The 26265-nt window shown below is 36.3% G+C and overlaps 1 protein-coding gene and 1 long non-coding RNA gene across 4 annotated transcripts in view; one reads left to right on the plus strand and one right to left on the minus strand.

Moving 5' to 3' along the window:
- LOC105381073 overlaps positions 1-26265 on the plus strand; it is a 135150-nt gene that overhangs the window by 57736 nt on the left and 51149 nt on the right. For all 3 annotated transcript variants that reach the window (XM_048631448.1, XM_048631449.1, XM_048631450.1), the window contains 7 exons: positions 1103-2613; positions 11746-11890; positions 12199-12312; positions 12706-12831; positions 13299-13418; positions 13761-13922; positions 15899-15989. In XM_048631448.1, the coding sequence (XP_048487405.1) occupies positions 1103-2613; positions 11746-11890; positions 12199-12312; positions 12706-12831; positions 13299-13418; positions 13761-13922; positions 15899-15989 (2269 nt within the window). The remainder of the gene's footprint in view (positions 1-1102; positions 2614-11745; positions 11891-12198; positions 12313-12705; positions 12832-13298; positions 13419-13760; positions 13923-15898; positions 15990-26265) is intronic.
- LOC125490937 lies at positions 19760-20608 on the minus strand. Its single transcript, XR_007267979.1, has 2 exons — positions 20094-20608; positions 19760-19816 (listed from the first exon to the last, which is right to left on the minus strand). It is a non-coding gene; the product is annotated as an uncharacterized LOC125490937 (long non-coding RNA).

The raw sequence follows: 26265 nt of genomic DNA on the forward strand, positions 1-26265 counted from the left end.
CTCATTAGTGTATTTTTCAAAGTGGTTTTTGTATTCGAAACACTTCATTTAAGATAAAATGCCGCTCAGTATAAAAAATACATTTGCCAAATATTGAAAAAAATGCAGAACGTAACGTTGACACTCAAACAAATATTAGGTCGCTCAAATATTATGAAGCTGCTCATTTTGTATTTTAAGTAACTCAAATTAATGTTTGTAAGTTGCTGTTCTGTTGATTTCTCGTCACTCGCAGTCAGTCGCTCACTTAGTAATTCTATAACCCAAATTAATTAATTTTGACACTTAGAACTGTAATTTACAGTCACTCGTTTTATTGCTACCCTAATTAAATTACTGCTGTCCCTTTAATAAAGCTCAATTTCAAATGCATGTGAATTTACAAATCTCACAGGAAACTTCAAACATATCATAGATATAAGAATCATATTTTTCAAAAGAGAAATATAATTGATTGCTGTTAATTGGTACGAAAATAATTAGGTGAAATTGTTAGTGGTTATTCTAATTTAATGCGATGGAACTTTAAACTACGGGCTAGAAACAAAAGTTCTCCGTCTCGCTCGCTCTTGAATCTGCGCGTTGTGAGTGAGCACGATGCAAAACTTTTGTCACGTCTTAATTGCGCCCAGTGCTAGCCCTTCTGGTGCCATACCAAACTACATATAGTTTTACAACTTCACATATTAAAATAAATAATTGTCGTTGTTACACTGCAGTGACATATCGCTAACTACTATAATTTGATGATCACTAAATACGTAGCTATATAGCTAGGGATTGATGTTTTTAGCATAGGTTGTTTTTTTATATAAATGTTGAAAAATAAACTTTTCTAGCAAAGCTGCAAGCATGAAGGATAAAAGAAATATAAGTAGGTTGTAATATTGTTGTTAGATTGTGATAGGTTTAATCGATGTTCATGCTTTAACCGAAGTCTGTGTTTTTAATGTTGTTAGTTAAGGCTTTGTTATAATGTGTTGCAAAATAAAATAAAAAACTCTAAAAACATTGAAGTATTTTTATTTATTTATCATGTCTCTTCAACCACCAACTTACTGACAAACAAAATATAAGTATTATTGATATTATATTTTCACAGGAATGCATTAACTCGTTGGCATCAGATGAACACACCGGCATGGATTCCTTCCACGAATGCCTTCAAGAATACGGAGAAGGTTTAGAAGTAGTACAAATATGCCTAGAACCAGAAGACTCCTCAATAAAGGATGAAGAAGTATCCGCACTAGACTTTAGCTTAGAAGAGTGTTACGTAAAGAAAATTGAGGACTGCACAGACAACAAAGAAACGATAAAAGTCGAAAAAATAAAAATCAATGGTATCAATAATATGGAGTATTCAAAATCAAATGAGTCTTTAGATGAACATGATGACGATATGACAATAACTGAAGATGACGTTTTGATAACTCCTAGAGAGCTACCAGAACATAGGCATAAACCTGTAGAAGGAAAAGAGTCCAGATCTTTGTCAAAGCAACAAAGTAAAGATATTTCCACGTCTGACGAAATGGTTTTTGCAGTGACACCAACGGGTTTAGAAAGAATTAGCTTTGAGAAGTATTGGAAAGATAATCCAAACACCATTGATGTAGAAAATTTACATAAAGTCAAAAGTGACGAAAGCTGGAAAGAATGCCTTAACACACCCAACGATGTTACACCTGTTTACTATGAATCGAAAATATCCGTCCAAGAAAACAACACATTATTGTTTATCGACCATGACATCGATGGCTACGAAACATGCCAAGACGACGAGTCTAACTCGACAAAAGTGAGCGTTATAACAACAGATCATAAAACTAACGACCATGTTCAGATCAAAGAGAAAAAAGTAAACAAAAACGAGACAAACTTAAACAAACGCAACGAACCGAGTGCCAAATCTGTCGGAAAAGCGCAGACCACTTCGAATTGCGATGACGAAGACTCGTCTTACGGCCGTCCTTACATCCAAGAGCACATCATCAAACAGATGCAGTCACTCCGAATCGAACCCTTAAACGTAAACATTAGCAGTAGAAAAAAGAAAGACAAAAAAGATAGAAAGCGTAGTCCGACCAAACCCAAACGTGATAAAAGTGAACGCAAATGCATCGAATACTACAACGACCAAGCCGAATGCCTAGAAGAGTACAAACGACAAAAGAAGCTACAAGAAGAAGAGAGCGAATCCAAGAAGGAGCAACAGAAATTGCTTCGTTCTAATCTAAGCGTAATGGAGAAGAAACTGCAACTCAAAAAGCAGGAACCAAGCGAAGAGTCAACAGACCAAGAAACGACCTACGTACCAGGCTGCCACAAATGCTTTCTGGAAAACTACGCTTACCTAGCGATTACAAAAGCAGTCATAAACGAGGCGAGCAACTGCAAATATTGTGAAGTGATCCGGGATATGCTTGAGCTAGAATCGCCTAAAGATTTCCCGGATAGACGGATGTCAGCGCCAGCGTTGATCAGTTGGGACAGTGGAACCTCTGAGACTGATGAAGAAGACCAAAGACTGCAGCTGCCAAAAGATCTGGGAAAAGACAGAAGACAATCGGCCGGTCCACTGAAGTTTCTCGTGCCTTCTAGAAGACTAAGGTAACTGTGATCTTTGTATTTTACTTTTTATTAGCATTTAAAACCCAATGTTTGGTAGGGCTATAAGAAATATTGATTTAATATAACTATTACCAACTACACAGTCATGCAGGGTAAGGTAGAGTTTATAAATTATAGTAGTGTTATAAAAAATATACAATATGGTGACGTAAAACTTACTTATGGATGCAATAAAAGATTGAGTATTGAGTATTGAAGAAATATCAATGATTTGTTCGTTTTTTTCCATGCAATTGAAGTATAGCAATATCTCTACATCCTGACTGCAAAAAATCTATCAATAGAGCCAGCATGGCTAAAAGAGTCAATAAGTTAACAACATTCAAGTAGTAGATATTTCCTACCTTTAACAACGCATAACAATTGTTATAATTTCGACGAATATTATTTACATAAAACGCTGATCTCACATAGGTAGGTACTTATCCACAGCCTTACGTATGTAAGTAATGTAATACAAAAGTAAACCGAATTTACCGCTAAATTAACACAAACATAACTAGTAACCGCTCGCGTGAACGTAATCCTATTTTTACACACTCCTAGTTATAATACAATTGTACTGAAAACAACTGAAGATATCTTTACACGTGATAGCTATGCTGGGTGCGATTCTGCTATTCTGCGAGACACCATCGCCACTGGTGGTTGTAATAATACAGAAAGTGAGGTAGAAATAATGAAGATAAAATTTTAGATTTGACATGAGGTTTAGATTATTATCCAAAAGCAAATAAAGAGAACATAGAATTTATTTTTCTGCGGTAACAATAAGTTATTGTAACATAAATCGATATTTTTTAATGATTATAAATTTTTATGAATAATCTACATTCCAGTTTTCAACGTATTTATTGATGGTAGTTATGTAACAGTGGCAACTACATAATAATTACTTACCTATTTATTCTTGGCATTGGTTATATGATGTCATTTAGGGACTTGCTCCTTGCTCTAATTATTGTTTTTGTGCCTTACTAAATTTGTTAAATACACATATTTACCAGACTCGCGGCCCTGATAATACGATGAAAACCTACAACATAGGGACGCCCTACGCCAGCCTTCGTACATTTTCATTGCCTCCACACTGCAAGCTAAAACCAACCTAATATCCAGAACAACAGTAGCGAAATTTCTCCAAGATTCACAAGATATTACACGGATGGGCTTAATCCAAGGGAGTTGATGTCTAAATGGTAGGGGTAAGAGGTTATTTTTGTGCGGATCTTGTTAAAATGGTATAAAAATGGCGTCATCAGCATTTTAAGTAATAAATGATTCAAGTTCAAGAGTGCGTTAAGTTCATTGCGAATAAGAATAGAAAGAAATTGCAGACGAAAATGGTTGTTGTCACGGGTTTTTGCGTTTGACCATCTTTTTTTGCAAAGGTTTAAGGGTGCTTTAGGTTCGATTTGTCTGTAAATATTGTTTACGTGTATCGTATCTCGTGTGTATGTATGTTTGTTACTTCTACACATCAAAGCGGCTGAACCGGTTTTAATAAAATTTTGTATGGAGTTAGGTGACACCATGGATAAACAAATAGGCTACCACTTCCCACGGGAAAACTTTTTAAGACAAGCTGGGACAGCTAGTCAATAATAAAATTACACATAAATAGTATTAATTGATTCCATAGTCTAACCATCTCATTATTATATTCTTCTCATTACTCTCGACTCCAATTTATAAAAATAAAACGGGCAATGTCAACTGGTCCCACGGGCCAATATGTAACGACATCCATTAAATTAAAGAACAAATAAGCTCCCATAGGGTATGAAGCCACTTAGCCAAATGAAATTAGTGGAAAATGCATGGATATAAGTTTGCAATAAAAGTTATTGGTTCATTCGTGTTTGAGCTTAAAATTTGCTTCTATGAAAATGCAGTACTTACTAGTTTAGCCAATTGAGGGGATGGAAATTATGGATGCAAATAAGAACGTAGAACTTCTGAATTCAACTTTACTTACTGACTAGTTAATATTATAGAAGCGAAAGCTTGCTTGTACATGTTTGTTACTCTTTCACAGAAAAACTAATTGAATCACCAATTGCAAAAAGGGCATATTTAGTACATTGCAGACCACATTTATGTAAAAAAAGCTACTTCAGTACCAAAGTACTAAATGTCCCCTTTTTGCAATTAGTAGTGGTATTTTCATGAAATTGGGTTCGCAAAAAGCTGATATGCTATATAACAACACATAGGGTACTTTCTATCCCGGAATTCTCATGGAAAAACTCTTCAAGGCCAAGCTTCAAGGTAGCATTTTATATGAAGCCTAAATTATTATTTTTTTATTTATTTAGGCTCGTTTATTTGTAGTGTTTGTCTGATTTATAAATAAATTTATGGTCCCTTTTTTACAATATCTGTAAATTAAAACTAGCACATATCACACATGTGGATAATAAAAAAACCTTCGACCTGCCCCAGCGACCACGGGGATTAGAGAAAACGGGACCACCAGTGATGGGTGCAATAGTGATGTACCACGCATTATCGATATCGATATTTTTTTAAGTCTTATGCAATAGACGCATTGTCCTTCCACCTGCACTTGGGAAGATTTAGTTCAGGCCCGCATCTTATTCTGTGATAGCCAACCGTTAAACCTTGAACCCATTTCTAGAACGAAATTTAATAATAAAAAGCGACTTTGTTAGTTTGTCGTCGACATGATAAGAAAAAGATAATAAAATTTTGAAGTTGACATCAGACACTTCACAATTGGAAATAAACTTCCTTATTTATTTATTTATTTATTTATTTATTGGCACGTCAACAGCACACACTACAAACATTGAATTAAAATTAAGTTTATAATAATGTAGGTCCGAAGTGTGCACACATAACAGACATGCACAGCATTTACAAATAACGTATTAAATTAAATTACAAAATATAGGCAAAAAACATGCAATATTAATTAACTATTAGAAGATATCAAATTTATACAATAAAATGAAAATAAAACTTTATACACTAACAAAAAAATAATGAATTAGAATAAATTATGTACAATTTTTGAAATAAATTAAATTATTTGGTATTATTTGTTGGATTAAATTAGTTATTAATTAATTAAATTAGTTAATTATAATAATTACATTATTTAAAAAAATCAGCTAACAGTTGAGAAAACTTGGCCAAAGACATATGAAAGATGTCAACATCTCCGACCCGATTATTTAAATTGTTGTATTCAGTCATTAATCTATTGATAGGAGAGAACTGTCCGAGATTTGTCCTTGAAAATCGTGGGCAAAAAGTCTTGGTTATGGCATAACGGGGACACTGCCTAGGCACAGTGATGGAAAGCTGTTCTCGTATGCCCGGGCAGTGGACAAACCCATTTAATATTTTAAATAAAAACTTCAGATCAAGCACGACACGTCGGTTGCGGAGGGAGTTCATTTTGAAAAATGACAATCGGTCTTCATAAGGCGCTCTGTGAGAGATGCCCTGGGAGATGTAGGCAATATGCCGTGTGAACGCTCTTTGAATGCACTCAATCCGCTGCGAGTGAACAGCGTATAGTGGACTCCAGACTGTGCAGGCAAATTCTAGGTGACTTCGCACAAGAGCATTATATAGTAGTAATATTCTTGTGCGGGCAAACCTAAAACTCTTCTGGCCCTTAAGTAGCAGGACAGCGGCTTTCTCAGTAGGAAAACTGTTCAAAATAATGTAATTTAGTAAATTAACTTCACACAATTAATGGATTGTTCTTGGTAGGTACCTTAGTCGCATTTTCACGTGAAGCAATGACATCAAGGAACGAAAACGTAAATGGCACAGTTGTTGTCAAAATCTTAAAATTATTATAGGTATATGGGTCAAAACTACTCATCTCATAAAATCTGCAAATAAAATGTTCCCACCAAAACATCGATACTAAATCTTTTCCGTCCCCAGCCCAGCCCTAGAGAAGAAAATTGCTAATACCTACTCCGTAATTGAATTATGGTCAGCCGACCTCGATGGCTCATTGTAGTGCGGTGTATTGGACTAGCCCTACGCTTGACACGATATATTTCACAAAAAAACCCAACCAAAACGAAAAGGACTGTTCCCGAACCATTACTTTTCCTGGAATGTAGTTTTCTACTGTGCGGGGTTGTGCGTTTCTGAATTTGTTGGTAAGAGTTTGTTTTTTGGTTTGTCTAATTAAGTTAGGTTTAGCGGCGGTGTGGTAAATTGAGTTATGTTGCGTCAAGGGTGTTGCTAGCTGCGGTGTTTTTCTTATTATCTTGTCGGTGACTAACTCTAGAACTACACTAGGCTAAGAAAGGGATCATTATCAAATAGCGTCAGACGCTGACTGCACATGGGCTCTGGACAAATGTATGTATTGTATACAGGGTTATTTGCAGGTAGACCTGATCCTTACATGAGGTAATAGAGGAAGAATCAGGTCTACTTACCAATAAACCTGTATGTAGAGGTAATAATAATGAACTGGTAATGAATAGGTATCAGCTAAGAAGGATGCTTTTATGCGCCGTAGCACTATGCTAGATTTGGCTTTTTCCATAGCACGTATCACCACCCGTCAGTGGATCATTAAATCAAAGTGTTTGCGCCTAGTTTGGGATCGGATGGCCGTGTGTGAGATGTCCCCACATGTTATTATATTATATTATCACTTATACATATATTTTTTGCTGACTGTACCTGCAGTAATTTAAAAAGGATTCATTAAAATCAATGTACTACAGGCTCTCTCGTTATTAATTTACTACCATTACTCTTACGTAGTTATAGGTATTGTATCTTAGTGTTAGATTAACAATATATGAACTAAATGGTCTGTCACATACAAAAAAATATACAAACAACAGCCCATATTATTTTCTGTCAAACCGTTTTAACGTTCAACCTAATGACAACCATTGTACCAATGAATAAAATCGCCAATCTTCTAATCGAACTCATCCAAAATAAAAGCTTAGTTCTATTTGTCGAGACGTTTCTTTTGCACTGACACTCCATCTATTTCGTATTAAAATATCACACACACACACGCACTCACGCCTTGTACTAATGTACTCCCTTGCGGGGTAGGCAGAGGTGCATTGCTGCACCCACTTTTCGCCAGTTAGCTATGTTAGTCCCAATGTAATAGGGGGCGGGCCTATTGCCATTTTACGGGCACATCCAAGACCCGAGAACAAATATCTGTATTTAAACAAATATCTGCCCCAGCCGGGAATCGAACCCGGGACCATCGGCTCAGTAGTCAGGGTCACTAACCACTACGCCATTCGGTCGTCAATATATCGTTGGTAGTTAATAACGTCACCACATACATACGTTTTATCTTTTGTTTCCCATACCCCTTTGATATTGGCCGAGGCTGCTGAAATGTTCAGTGATCCGTGAACAATGTGCTGCCCCATAGGTACAATCCCTGTGTGGACACAGAAAGTGTATATGAATGGTTTTAATTTTAATTTTATAACTCTTATAAGGGTCAGACTTTCAAACTTGATTTTGGTAGTTTTGGTACTAGGAGGGTGACTTGCACAAGACATTTATACTATTATGACAAAGCAAGTGAGCAATAGATTTAAATACGTTTAAATGTCTCGTGAAAGTCACCCTGAGTTTTGTTATTAAGGCGTTAATGATGATTGTTTTCAGCCAAGACACAAGCACTGCCTAGACTTATATACGTCAGTGACTGACCACTAAGATCTGACTGGCTTATTTTCCACCCCCTAGGCCCAACTCTAGTGTTTGTTCAAAACTGTGACCATCAAAGATTATAAATGGAGAAGCTATTTTTGTTTTACGCAAATTTTCAAAAGTCGCAGAAAGAACAAAAGTTCTCGAGAATAACACCGAGAAACCAACCTTTCGGCTGACTATACCGTTGTTACAACCTCCTGTATAATTACAGATTATAAAAAAGTCCATACACTTTTTGCAACACCCTGTATAACTCCACATTATAAACAAGCTATGAAGAGATCAGAGCCATCGCAGCGTGTGATCACATGAGTCGCCCGACGAGGCGGAATAACTGCCACACTCCATCGGAGACTGGTCTGTGATGCACTAGCATTTCTACATCACTACATAGTATAAACTACCTGTTCCCGCGCGCTTCGCTTCGCCTTAAATAGTTTTCCCGTGGGAATTCCGGGATAAAAAGTAGCCTATGTTCTTTCCCAGGGTCTAGACCGTATGTATACCAAATTTCATTCAAATCCGTTCAGTAGTTTTGGCGTAAAAGAGAGACAGACAGACAAACACAGTTACTTTCGCATTTATAATATTAGTTAGGATTTATGGAACAAAGTAACTTTCTCTGTCCAATAAATTAAATTGTACTTACTTAAATCTGCGCAGCCGATTTTGATGCGGTTTTTTAGGTAGGTTTGATAGATAGAGTGATTTAAGAGGAAGGTTAATATGTAATAACATTACAGTATTTCTGTAAGAGATATTTTGCATCAGAATTGTACCCTTTGCGAAACAGGGGTGGGTCACCTATAGTGGTATAGGCTATTTTTATTTTATTTATTTATTTATACTTTTATTGCACAATTTACAAAAGTAGATGTACCATGAGGTGGACTTAATGCTAAGAGCATTCTCTACCAGTCAACCTGCAGGAGGTTCAGGAGCAGAAAGTAGGGAACCACTAGTTACCTATAATCGGCACAGGAAATGTCTACAATCAACTGACAAGTCTATTGAACTGTTTAGTGTAGCTAACTTCTTAATATTATTTAACTCTGGCATAAAACCGTTTAAGGCGAAGCGTATCTCACGCTAAATGTAAGTAAATAAATAAAAGAATCATAATAATATGTGGGGATATCTCGCACAATTGGCCTGTAATCCACCAATAACCACAGTACAGCTGATATGTCTACAAAAATACATAGATAGATAGCTTATTAATACTTTAGACCCGGGTACAAATATCTGCCTTGGCTGGGAATGGAGCCCGGGGCCTTTGACATAGCAGTCAGGATCACTAACCACTTCACCGTTCGGTCGTCAAATTATGAGTTCTTCCACCGTACCGGTGTAAGGGCAGGCGTTTGAAATGCACCATCGCGCTCTTAGACTGTTTTTTTACAGAAGCTCTCAGATAAACTTCTATCCTGTATACCTATGTTTACATGCAAATGTTACTTGCTTTGTAATGTAGAGTCTACTGTGCTCAGTGTGACAGGGTGTTCAAGACGAAGTTCGGACTTGCCAGCCACATAAGAGCACATAACAGAGTGTAGCAAGAGTCGCTGTTGTCGGATACGACGAAGAGGACATCATCATCATCATCATCAATGTAGAGTCGTTACCGCGATAGTGATAAGGCAAATATTTAACAAATAAACACAGTTTGCCATCGATCGCAAAACCAAATTCGGCTCCCAATAATACATCACGGGGGCAAGTAAACAAAAAACGATGCCACTAAAACTCCATCGAACGTTTCAGAAGCAATTGTATTTATTCCAACAATACCAGATACATATACGCACACAAGTGTTTCTGTTTGCACCGGCGGCCGGTCATCCATCGCATCCTCTAAGTGATTGAGCTATATGCGTCCTGTACAGGTGGGCAGAAAGGTGTTTGTAAAACGATTTATTACGTTGCCATCAGTAAAAGGGGGGAATCTTATTTTTTTATGAAATAAATACATAGGGCCACTTGCACAAACATTTAAATCTAGATTTAGTGTCAAATCTCGATTTAAGGAACGTCAGTCCATATAAAATTTGACACTAAATCTAGATTTAATTTGTTTCTGCAAGTGGCCCTTAGGATCTGTTCAGAATGTTAAGTGCGTATAAAAAACTAAATACATTCAGATTTTCATCCTGAAAAATAATACTTTACACACATAACTACCCAAAAATATTGCAGAAAAAAAATCCCAAAAGAAATTTGGAAATTGTATGTGGAAGAACGTTAATATTTACAAGTAACAAGGTAAATTCTATTATGTACATAAAACATTTAAGGCCATAAATTATGGCATTTTCATTTCTAGGGTGGGTAGTCGTCGTTTTAAGTAGAAAACCGGTAATATCGCTAACAACGTATATAAAAAGCGTATGTATAAAATTATACATACTCGCTTATGCAAATTGGGGTTTCTACAATTTAAATTGTGTTTAAAGAAATTCACTTAAATAAAGCTCGGCATTTAAGTAGTCATATTAATTTCACAACAGTAAATTAACTTCCAATAAAATTCTCCTTCACCATTCATAAATTAAATCCTCCATAAAATGGAAACTGAAACGAAGAAAAATCAACAATTCAATATTTTGCTGAAATTCGATCTCCACTTGTGTTGCCGACAGTACACGGAGCGTTATGATTGGGGTCGATTGTAAACCTTTTATGTTTCGTGTTTCATTCGGTTATTTCTGCTGACGCTACTGGAGAAATGGATCGAATAAAATGTTTTATTGGTGAATGTCTTTTTGGAATTGCATTTTCAACCTTTAATGCCACTTTCGTTGGTATGATTGAGTCAGAAATCCTTCTATTTCTGTCCCGGTTAGGTTGCCAATTGGAATCATTTAGAAAATGGGTTTGAACAACCATTATCTTTATTATGTACCGAAGACATAGTGTGTTTAGCTGTGTGTAGAGCTTTGCTTCGCTTTTATAGGGATTCCCGAGAGAATTCCGGATTAAATTAGGCTTATGTCATAATCGTGAAAGAAATTTTGAAAACGGTAGAGCAGTTGAAGTAGTAATTGAGTTTATCCGTTTCAATAATACATTCTCTGTAACATGTGTATCTTTTAATTTAGTAAATTTATAATTATGCTCACGACTGTAATCCCCCAAAGGGTAGTCAGAGGTGACTGGTACCCCCTTTTTGGTTTACCCTTTGTACTCAGGTGATAGGCCGCGTGCTGTATCAGCGTTTTTGTTGAATAAGTACATTGCACTTAGGGTATAATAATACACAACATCCACATGTTTAGTATATTTTTATTAACAGACGAGTACTGAAACTTTTTTACTGCGGTGCTATTGGTCCTAACAATGATCCATCTCACTCTGTCAATATTGGAAACGTGCAATGTGTTTATAACATGACTCTAACTCCCCCAACAGTTACATACCTCCACCGGCCATGACGGTGACCGTATCGCCGGACCGGCGCGGCGACCTCACGGCGCAGCGCTGGGGGCAGCCGAGGAAGGTCGTTCTTACCAGGACCCCAGGCGCGCCGCTGGGTGTCAGCATCGTGGGAGGAAAGGTGAGACTCTTGCATGTTCTTCGCTCCTGGTACTTCTATTGTAGGGTTCCTATGGAAAAATCTGTTTTTTCCGTATTTTTGGTACGTAGCAGTATTGCTTCATAGTTTCTATGAAAAGACCAACCCATTTATAAAAAAACCACAAAAAAATTATTAAGGTTGGTCAAAAGCCTCGGAAAGTTGTACTTACCAGGAGTCCAGGGTAAACATAGGCAGGGTAACAGGGTAAGCATAGACATAATCAGGCAAGCATAGTCACTAACCACTCCCTCTAGTAGAGTACTTACATCCGGTCCACTTGTTCACAGGTGGACATAATCTCCGGGCATGATGACGCCGACGGCGAGGAGAAGGCCATCTTCGGCATCTTTATCAAGAATGTGGTACCTGCCAGCCCCGCCGGGAACAGCGGGGAGCTACATGTTAGTATTATTATCATCATCATAATTATTGTCATTATCTTAATTAACAGTATTATTATCAACGTCATAATTAGCAACCACACGATATCGTATATTGCTGGACATAGGCTTCAGACCAAGGAGCGCAACAGCACTCTGACCCAGACCTTCTTCATATAGCTGGTAGTGGTGGAATAGGTATGAGTAATATGATATTTCTAATTTTGATGAATTGATATTGGTCACCGGAATAATCTTTAAGACGAGCACTCCAAACGTTCCGTGGGGCAATCTCTAGTAAATCTAGCTTCGTCAGGTAGACGCAGCTTTAGTTAGATGAAGAAAGATTCTTGCGAAAGGTCTGCCGATGCTGAAGATACCATAACAATAACCTTATCTTCCACTTCCTTCTAGACCGGAGACCGTATACTCGAAGTGGACGGAGTGTGCGTGAGGTCAGCGTCGCACGAGCGGGCGGTGCAGCTGATCAAGGCGGCCGGCAACCAGGTCACGCTGACGGTGCAGAGTCTTGTCGCTTGGGTGAGTTTAGGAATTGTTACTGAAAAATAGCAAAGAAATTTTCTTCTTCTTAATTCCCGCTACTCCTCCGAGGAGTCTGGGGCTGACGCCATGCGCTTCCACCCGTCTCTCGCCAAAAAAATTGTGGTAAAATCATATATGCCACAGAAGAAGCTGATCAAAAAACACACACAGAGCTTTTAATAAACCTTTCTGTCTTGGGTTCTTAACATGATTGATCTAGAATTTGGTAAATTCATAAAAGCAACTTTTTAGATTTTCAGTATCACATAATCGAAAGGCAGCCTATGGTACACTTTATTTATAATCATATTTAACGCTGTTGGCTACTTTATACATCTGTCAATCAAATTTTAAACGTATATTTATAAGAAAAAATGTACACGTTACTTGGGGAGGCCGCTTAAATTTTTTCACGCACCCAATAGAAATGTGACATAACTGATTGTCTTCTTCTCTCCACTCAGAACACGGACTCATCGGACGTGGACGCGTCCCCCCCCGCCGCGTCCCCCACCCCCTCGGTGAGGAAGGGCCCGGCGCCGCCGCCGCCGTTTGTTGATGGATCCCCTCAGCATGAGATCAAGGTATTGACGTCTTCTGAAATTAGTTAGGGTCCGGTCACACAGATAGGCTTGGAGAGGAGAGCAGATGTTGATTACACTGGAAATAGTATCATTTTTAAATTCAATAGTATGCCACCTTTACCGTGAAAATACAATAGTTATTTGTACATACGTATTTAAGTAAGTAACTAAAATAATTCCCTTTGCTCTCTTTTTATATCCGTTTATAGATCTGAAAAGCTGTTTGACCTAGGCCTCTCTCAAGGACCAATACAAATTCTGTCCTCGGCCTTTAGTTGAGGCTTTGATGATGATGACGATAAAACTGCAAAACCAATAACATCAACCATCTCTCTCACTCAGATAACAGTAACATCAGAGCCAGACAACGAGAAAGAGGAAGACGACGAACAGACAGAGAAGGAAGATGCTCCAGCCAAGCCGGTCTACTCCGACAGCGAGAGCAGCGATGAAGAAGATGAGAGGGAACTGCAGGGGAGGACCTACTCCGAGAAAGGTGTTGAGGTGAGAGGAATAGATGTTACGTTGATTGTAAGGAATAAAAATCTGTATACACACAAATGAATTATATTTGTGTAGGTTTTTGATAGTAGTATTTATAGTGATTTTTGTTATTTATTTTTTTCACTTCCCTACTTTCTGCTCCTGAACCTCCTCCAGGTTGACTGGTAGAGAATGCTCATAGCATTAAGTCCACCTGATTGTACATCTACTTTTGTAAATTGTGCAATAAAAGTATAAATAAAAATAAAATAAAAATAAAAAAATACAGTATTTCAGACTCACTCAGGACCGGAAGAGATGGCGTGATAGGGAAGAGGCTTATACCCAGCAGTGGGATATACGGGCTGATAATGATGATGATGATGATGATTTCAAACAATAGATAGTGATCACCCAATCTTAATGGAAATTTTTGATTAATTATTCTCAATAACAGTAACTCTATGACTTTTGGTTTTTGAAATAAAATATTAGGTATAAGACCAACAAAGTTTTATGAAGCTGTTACTTTTTTTTCGAGAAAATTCTAAAGTAATAGATCAAGAAACGCTGGAGGAGTTAGGCGAAATGCTCACAGACCTCAATGATGCCTCTAAACAAGTTGGGCTGAAAATGAACATGGACAAGACAAAGGTCATGTCGAACGAACATGTTTCATCATCGCCCGTAACTGTAGGAGGTGTCACCATCGAAGTTGTCGATCAGTATCCCTACCTAGGACAAGTGATCCGATTAGGTAAATCCAACTTCGATAAAGAGGTAGCTCGTAGAATCCAACTCGGATGGGCAGCGTTCGGGAAATTACGACACATCTTCACTGAAAACATACCTCAGTGTCTGAAAACAAAAGTTTTCAATCAGTGCGTGTTGCCAGTGATGACTTACGGAGCCGAGACGTGGTGCTTCACCAAAGGGCTTATCCACAAGCTCAGAGTTGCTCAGCGTGCTATGGAAAGGGCTATGTTAGGCGTGTCCCTGCGAGATAGGATTCGTAATGAAGAAATCCGCAGGAGAACTAAAGTTACCGACATAGCCAAAAGGATTAGCACGCTGAAGTGGCAATGGGCTGGCCACGTAGCCCGCAGAGCCGACGACCGCTGGAGTAGAAAGGTTCTGGAGTGGAGACCCCGTGTCGGCAAACGGCGTGTCGGTCGCCCCCCAACCCGTTGGTCTGATGATCTGCGGAAGGTAGCGGGAAGCCGCTGGATGCAGATGGCGGGTGACCGTTTGGGGTGGCGATCGTTAGGAGAGGCCTATGTCCAACAGTGGACTACAGAAGGCTGAGAGAGAGAGAGAGAGAGAGAATAGATCAAGATTCAAGACTTGTTCAAAATTGTGTCATTTTCTTTCGGTTTGCTAATACCCGTTTTTAACATGCTGTATTTTTAAACTATCTATTTAAGTGCTTCCCAAAATATCCTAGAAACCAATTTTCATAATTCCACAAGTTGCTGCAGAAACCTAATTACTCGACACCCGTGGGGTTTGCTAAGTTATAAATGGTTTAATATTGTTCTAGCAAGTTAGGCTAAGTGATTAAATTACCCAAACTTCTAGATCTACTCTTAGGGGACAGGTAATCGATGATTTTAGTCCTGTTATCCTCTTTAAGTGCATAACGAAACATAATTATATTTTTCTGTAAATTTCAGTATGTTTCTTGCTGAAAAAAATATATTAGCAGATTAAGCACTTAGGCACCTATATTATTATTTAATACTTATCATTTCTGGTTATTCCTCCGACGAGTCTAATCTTGACAAAAAAGGATACGTTGGAAAGGCGAAATTACAAATCGACCACTTTAAAAATTTATTTATGTATCTTGCCGTACCCTGAAAAACTTGCAGATTAGAACTGATTGAAGTCACTATTTATTTATTTACTGTCGAAAAACTGTTGCTTAGTTGTTTTTGCCTTTCCGCCGTTCATAACTCCTAAAAAAAAAATACCAATCCATAAACCCTTGCCAACAGATCGACAGAGCCTCAGCCGGAGCCATAAAGCGCAGTAAAGAGGAGAAGGAGGCCGACCCTGAAGAAGAAGACGACTTCGGCTACACGGCAAGTGAGTGGAAAGATACATTGTTCTTCTTAGCCAATCTGTCGATATATCTGGTACATGTCTACGTGTACGCGTGTTTGATTGAGCATAGCTGACGCGAGACTTGATTTAGGGACGTGTGTATGTGTTTACACGAGGTGCGTACCGTCCGTTGTAGCACCGCAATTTTTTTTTGTTAATTATGGCGCCTAAAGTTAAGCCAGTATTTTAAGTACCGAGCCTAAAGGATTTTCATTAATGTATGGAGAAACGGCGTCGGCAATGCCAATAAAGTGGACGCGCTTGTGTGAATTTCTATACAAAGAATACTGAATGCGATGCGTCCGTTGCGTTAAATACCGTAAGCACCCGTAAGGTGAACGCTTACCTCAAGAGGGTGGATGCAAAATGACAAGGTGAAATATTTAGGTGCGTTGCCGTAATGCACTGTGTTTAGTTCTTATGGCTCTATCTGAGAATTCAGTTTGTAGGGATTAGGTGATATTTCATAAAAAAATATTTAACTTGAAGACAATAACTTTTTTGGAAAAAACTGATTTCTATTTATTTATAAATTTTATTTATTTAAAGGAAAAAAGAGCCTAACTGATTTAACTTTACTCCATAAGATAACTCTTAGAATACTCTTAACCTTTGCCTAAAACTATGAAAATATTAGCATTGCTGGCCTATTTTTATTAGGTTTTACGTTCAACGTAATTCCGAACTCTCTCTTCCGTTTGCTTAGGCGCTGCGAAATTAAATTTAGCTGTCGCATAAATGTGTAAAGGGAATAATATACCAAAAAATATGCATATTTTTTATAGATCTTAGTTAAACATACATATATTATATAACTTCGAAACCTAGTTTGGAAAATATGAATCAAACTTATAAAACTAATTGATAAGTAAGTATTTCTACTATCTACTCAGTATGTTATACCTAGGCAAAATATTTGAATCTACGATTATGATTTACTTAAACTTTGGTTAAGATATACCAAAATTTGATTTTCCTTTAAGGTACCTATCCCGTGATATTTTTAAGGTGAAACTAAGTTGGAAGGCAAACGCGGTTTAACCATCAAAACACATGCTAAACGCTGCCTTAGAAATTTGACAAATTCGGTTCAAAACACCCGATTAAACATGGTCTAAAGCTCACATGAAGCTTTGTAATACTTTAAACTTCTTCCAACATCGACGGTGAAGACGAAAATATGATATTCGATCTTTTCCAGGAAATAGGGATAAGCTAAGGCTACAACAAGAGATGATATCCCTTTGAAACTTAGTAACCCTTCATTTTCACATTTAACAAGTTATTTTTAAGTTTAGGTACTTAGTTTAACTATTAATAAAAAAACTGTTCTCCTTAGTAAAAGACTTATTTTTAACTTCAAATAAATATATTTATAAAAATAATATATATATATTTATTTTTACTGTCACATACGAGTAGAATTTGTTAAAACCTTAAATTACCTTAATTATTTCTTACATTTTAGTGGTTTTTTAAAGTCGGTTTTTTTTTGCTTAGTATACTACTTTTGCAACTACCTTTATACAAAGTCACAATGGAGGTATTTCTTGCTGTTTCTATGATCACAGCATCTGCCACAGTTCAGAACACTTATTACAAGTTCAGAAGCTTAGTTGTTGGTATCGAAACTTTCTTTCTTATTATATTCTTCGTTACGAACACAACAATTACAGAGATGTACCTACATTTTGAAGAAACACTCTGCATTTCTTTACGATACGATACATAATTGTAATGTTCACAGTTTGATACTGACCCGATTTTTCGTAAGCTTTGATAATACTCTGACGCCCAAATTTGTGATATTCAAATTTTGACTTTCTACCCAACACAAAGAGGCGGACTTCGAGTATCACGATGCCACTTGCAAGCCTCTTCTAAACTGGCAGCTACCGTATCACCACTGACACATTAGCAATTAACTTGTTTACAATCCATAAGCAGCGTCGCTTATGATTGAAAAATAAAAGATTATTATTATCTGCAGTCCTTTGTAAACAGATCATAAAGAATTTGAAGCTTCGCGGAAAAAAGACAAAGTATCGCAATACTTTGTGAACTTTAGAACGCTGTGTTTTTTTTTTGCCTCACAGGCCATTCAGTGACTGACCACTAATCTCACTGGCTAATATTTTCACTAATGTGACGAACACTAGACCGCTCTACTGTTTGTTACATGTGGGTCACTCTATGTAACGAAAAACAATGTTCCGGAGCGCTGCTAGGCGAGCCACTACTCAATTTCGTTGTATTAAACGTTCCTATTGCAAGACAGCTCTCGTTCCTTAGTTTTTCGGCATTATGGAGTAACCCTCCTGACACGCTAAGAAGAAGAATAAAAATAAGCAATGATTTTTTCGTTCGAACTACCTACCTAATAATTATAAAAATGTATTGTTATAAAGAGTTTTGAGAGGAAATCATGATAAATTATAGAGAGGTTTGACTTAACGAGATGCCAGTAACCTTAATTTTTTTATATACTTAGGTAATCTTCGTAAGTAGGTTATGTACCTGACCAAAGTGCCAAATTATTATGATATATTAAGCTTATTCAAATAAGATTTTATTATTAGTTCGAAATGATGTATCTTTTCACTTATTTTGTCCTAACAATTTATTTATGCATTAAGTTTAATACCTACTTTAATTAAAGTTTTCTTTTCCAATAAATCTAAACAGTATTTTACTCAGATTGCCTTTAATTTACCTACTTACATAATATAAGACACGGGTTCCAAAAGGGTTACAATCCAAGAACATTTTAATATTTTTGTGTACGAATAGTTTTTTTTTAATCCTGTACTATAGTACAGGATTATGGGGGGAAAACTGAAGCTAGAACAATAACTAAAACAGCTAATGATTTCAAAAGAACATTTTGCTTAGAAAATGACACACGTGCGCTGGCCCTAATTCAAACAAATTGTGACAGATATATTATGTGATTTTGGGGCCAGCGCGAGGGTGTCATTCTCTTGTAATATGAATACATGTGTGGGCCATTATTTTATTTTGGGTACAATTTGACATACTTTTACAGATATTTTTTTCAAAAATAAACTTCTTATTAATTAACCTTTTAATATTTATTTATGTTAATTAACATTTATATTATTCATTAAATACATTTGCAGCGATGTTTTCTTGCTATTTCTTAAAGTTATTGACGTTTAATCGAGGAACGATGAGAAAAAAATACTACTGCGTTACTTTCATACAAAATTATGTTTTATTGTTAGGAACATATATTTTGGTTCGTAAACATATACCACATAAAAAGTAAGAAAAAAAACATTAATCTCACAGTTTAAATTACAAAATATTCTCAGTTTTGTTATTCATTCTATAATAAAGTTTCCCACTGCGTTACCAATCAATAAGTTTTAATGCAATACTTTTCGAAAAAAGGACAAAATAATCATAATTTTTTGCTCAAAGTTTTAGAAATAGCTCAAAATAAGGTGAATTATAATTATTATATTTAGTTTAACATTCTTTCTAATATAGAGTAGCTAAAATGTGTGTGAATACTCTCAGGAAACGAGGGACAAATAGATAACGCAGTGGTTAATTGGTAACACAGTGGTTTCTCAATCACAATCTTTATACTTTCTTCAATTAAAACTAATCATAATGTGAAAAAAACTATCAAACTAAAATTAACAGAACTCTTTGTTTAATATCAAACATTAAAATCGCTGAAAATATAACAACTTAATACTAAGAAATATTTCTCATTTTTTTTGCCTATAAAGCCGTTGTTTTTCAGCCGCTGTTTACGCCATTGAGTCTGAAATGTTATACTCTAACAATATAATATGCTCAAATGTTATATTTGTACCATAAATTGAGTAACAGATACCTGAAAACTATAAGAAAAACCCCTGAGTTACTATAGCTACAACTGCGTTACTGAAAAAGTAACGAAGTGTAGCGGTAACGCAGTTGTAAAACAATAACCTATTTGAAGTTAGTACTTAAATGAATACACATACATGGGATATCAAAATGCCCTAATAATTGTTACTAATTATTACATATATTGCATGAAATAAAATAATAAATATCTATAAAACTCACCGTATGTCGCCGGTAACTCAGTGGCGTCACAATAAATACACGCGCTTCTCTCCAGGACTCTCATCCGAAAGACTTGTTCATTTTATCCGTCCCGCTCTCCTTCCTGCACTCCGATACAAATACACAGCCATTCAAATGATCTTAGGTGTAAGAAAGTGAAAAAAAGTTTATTTATGATTGAATTTCCTAGGGTAACCTAGTGTAGGTGGATTTTTTCTTAGGCTTGGGGACTTGGCCAGGAATATTAATTGTCCCATAATATGTTCATATAAAATCATGAATATTACCGTGAAGTAAAGTTTAAATAATGACATATTCGTTATAATATTCAAAAAAATTGTTTCCATTATAATTTTTTACACACGTTGTGCTTTTTTCATATGACTCGCTCCGAGGGACAGTCAATTTTTGTATGAAAAACAATTGCGTTACCAAAAACAACAACAGAGTTACCGTAATTTGTAAATAAATAAAGTATTTTACATAAATTAATTATATTTTCTGTGACCGGTGTCTTATTTAAATGCTACAGACGGTAGCTATATTCCTGAATTTCATTATTTAATTTTTTAAAAATGTTTCTTTGTAGGGGACCGATAATTGTCCCTAAAATAAAATAATGGCCCGTGTACACACAATGAAAACAGCTGTCTTCTTCTTAGCGTGTCTGGTGGAAGGATCAGCCAGTCAGAATAGCATCAGTCACTGACGTAAAAAATACTTTTTGTGCTGCTTTTCTGCGATATAACAAAATAAAATAAAATTTATTTGAGTTGTAAAATTGTAATATTACAGTGTCACTGTTACCCATACTAGGTCATCCCTGTATTACAGGCAACAGTGCCCTCCATAATATATGATAGCATAGTTTGTTACTTTTACTAGTACAATTTGGTTGAGTTCATATAAATTTAACATGCTTAAAATTTGAGATACTGTGTCGATATCGAGCACTCGATCGTAAAATGAATCCAGAACAATCGAGTACAGAATCGATGCTCACTACACCTGCTTGCTGCGTGCGACCTTCGGTACGTAAATAGAATCGAATCGAGAATCGATCTCAAATGCCGAATGTGAAAATTTTATGAACTGTATCGATGAAACTGCTCGAGTAGGGATGTGCCGCGTAGATTTATGCGTATCGGTTAAAACACATACCTATACCAAGTTAAGAGAAGATAATAGGATCTGTGGGGTTAACACGCTCGCTTGTCAAATCTGACGTTACTTGTGTGGATCTGACAGATGTTTGGCAGGCGAGCGAATCTACTTATAGATTTTAATTGCAAATGTTTCAGTGGTGGTAACCCCACAGATCCTGTTATCATCTCTTAACTCGGTGGTGATACGGTAGCTATAGTGTCGCACTTAAGATTTGTCATTAAGTTAGAAGTTATTATCAGTTTTTCGAAGTTAAGTTTTCAACCCAACAGAAATACGGAATACACCGCAGCCCTAAACTCAAAAATAGATATTCATTGGATGCAAATGTAGTGACTGATGCAATTTTCAGCATACTCTGTTTACCTTTTGCGTTTTAGATGTTTCCTTTCAGCTGTAAATGATACAGGTTCTAAGGTTTCACGGAAAAGAGGTGTACTTTGTAAGTGTGACGTGAATTTGGTTTTGTTTTATTTAGAGGTAGCTAAAATGTGCCTGAATTTAAAAGGTCTAATCCAAGCTTTTATAAACTAGGACTACATGACTTTTTCGACATTTTTGTGCTAATAATCCTCATAAAACTTTGCAATGTTACGAATAATGATAATCACTTAACTTAACTCTATAGGGGAAGCGAAGCATACGGGAAAATTATAGTTACTTATACATATTTTCACAATGTGGTCCAGTGTAACAAACTATTACGATAATACTACACGTTTCTAGCCACCGTGACAATCCCACAGTTCCATAGAATGTCACGTTTTCAAATAATAACAGCCATGCCCATTTAGCTACGATTTAGATAAACTGTTTACCTCTAAAACAGTGTAAGTATAGTTAGTTGCAAAAATTATTATGCAGAACGCTTATTGGAAATGCGAGTAAAGTAAAATCTTATCGCAACAAAGGTGTAAAACGTCGAATGTATTCATACATTTAGTTACACCCTGGCAAAATAAGTCCGCCAACGCAACGGTGTCAGTCGTAGGCCGTTTTTTTTTTGTTGATAATATTAAAATTAAATATTCTATTTACTAGTCTTCATACATCAAGAGGCCCCCAAGAAGTCATTAATAAAATTAATGGCCTTATAATTTATTTAGTTTTGAGTAGGTACCTATATTGATTTGCATTGAATCCCATTATGAAACTCGTTTTTACTTTCGAAACCAGAAACGAAATAGGTAAGAATCGGCGGTGGCTGAATGAAAAATTATAAACTACTAGCTGTTCCCGCGAGCTCCGCTTCGCCTTAAAAAGTTTTCCCGTGGGAATTCCGGGATAAAAAGTAGCCTATGTTCTTTCCCAGGGTCTAGACCGTATGTATACCAAATTTCATTCAAATCCGTTGAGTAGTTTTTGCGTGAAAGAGTAACAGACAGACAGGCAGACAGACAGACACAGTTACTTTCGCATTTATAATATTAGTTAGGATTAGGATTGTGTCACATACGTAACTTCAATATTGTTTTCGAACCATTAACAATCTTGGTTTTGTTTAAATTTGCCGTAGCATTTATAATCTTGTGTTACGTTTCACAATAATCACAATAAGCGTTTCTTATTAAGTTTTAATGTACCTAGGTATTCATCTTATCAAACTGAACAACACTGCCAAAGTAACATGCCCTCACTAAAGAGATTTTTCCAATCTTCCATACAAAAAAATCATAACGGATATAAAAAAGGTTAACTATACCAGTTACAAGAAGAAGTTAGAAGTTTCAAGTAAGTAATGTTGTTAGCTTTTCGTTTTTAATTTGACCCGTAGAAGTCATGTGCTTAAAATTATCCTCAGTCTGTTCCCAAGTGTTTTTTGTTCTCTTTATGTTAATGTCCTTGTTTTAGTATGCGCCACGGGTCACTAGCTGAGCAGGGATCGAAAAAGTTTTTTTTGGATAAGTTACTTTTTTAATCTTTTTGGAAGGTGAAATTTAAAAATGTTATTCAATAATACCTATATCATGTCAGTAAGCTTCTGAATATCAATCATTGACCCTTAATCGTTGGTAATATTCAATACAACATTCAAATCAAGCGATCCCAACGCACGAAACTACAATATCGTAGCTTGAATAAACCGATTTAAATTCGAATCAATATAATATAATAATATAATAATAATAATAATATGTGGGGACATCTCACACACGGCCATCCGACCCCAAGCTAGGCAGAACCTGTGTTATGGGTGTCGGACAGCTGATATATCTACACAAATACATAGATAGATAGATACTAAATATAAATATCAACACCCAAGACCCGAGTACAAATATCTGTCTTTAAACAAATATCTGCCCCAGCCGGGAATCGAACCCGGGACCATCGGCTCAGTAGTCAGGTCACTAACCACTACGCCATTCGGTCGTCAATCAATTTACGAGCAAAAAACTTTACATAAACAGCCAGTCACTACAAAAAGCATCGGAAAAATACGACATAAATCAACATACAGATTTCTTTTGGCTTAGAACAAGAAACAAAACAGCCAGTCATAATAAAACCAAACAGTTTGTTCTGTCATTTGAATTAAGAATGCCAGTAGTGAGCTCGCACCATAGACATATATGACACTAGATACCCCAAGTGTACGTACTGCGCGTGTCTAAAAGTTGATCATAATAATTATGATATCATCAACTTTTGGGTCAAACATTTGGTTCCGTCCAGCTGTCATCATCAGTGTCAAAAATAATAATTCCCAAACAAATTTCGGCCCCGGTTCTCATAGAAATGATTGCATTTGTGGCATCTAGTCATTTATGTCTGTGGCTCGCACTGAATATAATTATTGTTTGCAAGCGAAAGCTCGCTTTAACGAGCCCGAAGACAGCCGACAGGCGCCGAACATTCACGAACCATTGAGTTTTCCGACGCCAAAAACGCACTCAGCAAACCTTTGAAGCGAATATAGCTATTGAGGCATAGCAATTAGGAGTCAGTTTCTTTTGATTGCGTTGTGGCACTTGTGATTTTTCTGCATCGTCTGATTGATGGAGAGTTTCTTGAAGTATTGTCAACTTTGGGTTATGGGGATTTAGGACTATATTGGCGTGACTGGCATTGGTTGTTAGGCCGTTGCTGTTATGAGTGGTAAATATTTTCCACCACGTGGTAGATTTTCTTCAGTTTAGAAATGTATGTCGGTGGCGCGACACGCCGGTCGGTTTTTCGCGCGGTTTCCGATCGTTTCCGAACTGTTTATCGAAAATGAGATTCGGAATTTAAAATTTGAGTTGTGTTCTGAATTTAAAATTATTGTGATACATAAACTGGTATAATGCGGAGATAACGAACGGTTTTTGTTTGTCGTTTTTTTTATCGATGTCCGGATAATGGGACGTAATCATAATTCAGTTGAGTGATTGACAAAGGAAATGCCATAGTGTTATTTATGAGATCAAAAAGTTTTTTGCGTAAAAAAATTTTTTGTATACTTACATTACTTACGTAATTAATAATATCAGATTTCCATGGTGTAAAATTTAATGATTGCATAAATTCATCAACACAATAACATTATCAACTTTTTTAACTTAGCTTATCGTTTTGATTTTTTAGCTTCGTATCGTTATTTAAAACAAAAGTGCCGCTTTAAAAGGTACCTACTAAATGCGTGTAGGGAATATAATAATATAATAATTTATTTCAGCAAGAATCGTAGAGCCAGATGCATATACTGACTTCTAACAACATAAAAACATAACAAATAATTGAATACAGGGTGTTAAATATGGTGTGAAATAACTTTAATTTCAAAACGTCTGGACCACATTTGGTCCTTTTACTCCTTGAGCTTTTTGGCTATGCCACTTTTACAACATCCTGTAAACATACTATTTAGTGCCTATTGTAGGCACCAAACAGTATCCCCCATTAAGTAGTATGAGATAAGTCTAACGGACATTTTAGGCAACCAGATAAGAAGCAGCTAAGTCCACAAATGAGCTATAAAAGCTTTCAGATAACCTGCCCTGGCACGTAGGGGAAAACCGGGCGTTTCCGAAATATCTCGGTTTAGGAACTTTAACCGTAACACGAAGAGAAAAATATTTTTTAGTTTTTTCCGGTGATTTCCTATTTGTCTTCGTAATCACATTTTACAACAACAACAAAAAAAAACAACTTTGTTGAACAGTAACGATAGCATAGTCTGACAAAGCTAACTTTGTAGCAGACTTACCTAAGTGTCATACCAAAAACACTTAATTAACAAGTATTCTTTGTAATTTCTGACACTGACGTCATTTATTTAAAGAATAAAATAATTTCCTATCCTTACGCCGTGCCAAAGATACAAATGTTATATTATAAACTAAACGTAAATTATAAATAGAACTCTTACATTTTACAAGTATAATAACATAATACTGTATAAATGACGTTGAAGAGGCCCCACGCCCACTGCCAGGCATAAGCCTCAATTGCGAGAGCTTTCGCTGAGCTGTTATAAATATCTCTTATTCACTCATATTTTCCTGGTACTTTTGCCGTGGACACGTGTTGAATTTCCATAATTTATGACCCGATACAAAGTTTTTTTTCTGCTATTATGTAGGGTCTATTGAATTGATAGCATTTGAATAAGGTGTAGAGCAAATATGTAGGTACTTAAATGGAAAGTAGGACAAAAGGACTTTTGCATTTTTTATACAGGGTGTTGCAAAAAGGGTATACTAAGCCGAAACCTACATGTGCAGCATGGTATATCTAAGCCTGAAACTGAAATCAGAATTTGAAAATTCGCGATTTTTTTTTTCATTTTCCATAGAAACTTTGTTGGTCACGTGACTTTTTACTATGGGAAAATATATTTTTTTTCGCGAATTTCCAAATTCTGATTTCAGATTCGGGCTTAGATATACAATGCTGCACATGTAGGTTTCGGCTTAGTATACCAATTTTGCAACACCCTATATTATTCTTCTTTGCCGGTGACAAACACTAGAGCTAGGCCAGGAATCTGTAGAATTTTATAAATGTAATCACCAGGAAATGATTA

Source organism: Plutella xylostella, chromosome 28 (genome assembly GCF_932276165.1).
Source record: "Plutella xylostella chromosome 28, ilPluXylo3.1, whole genome shotgun sequence".
Lineage (NCBI taxonomy): Eukaryota > Metazoa > Arthropoda > Insecta > Lepidoptera > Plutellidae > Plutella > Plutella xylostella.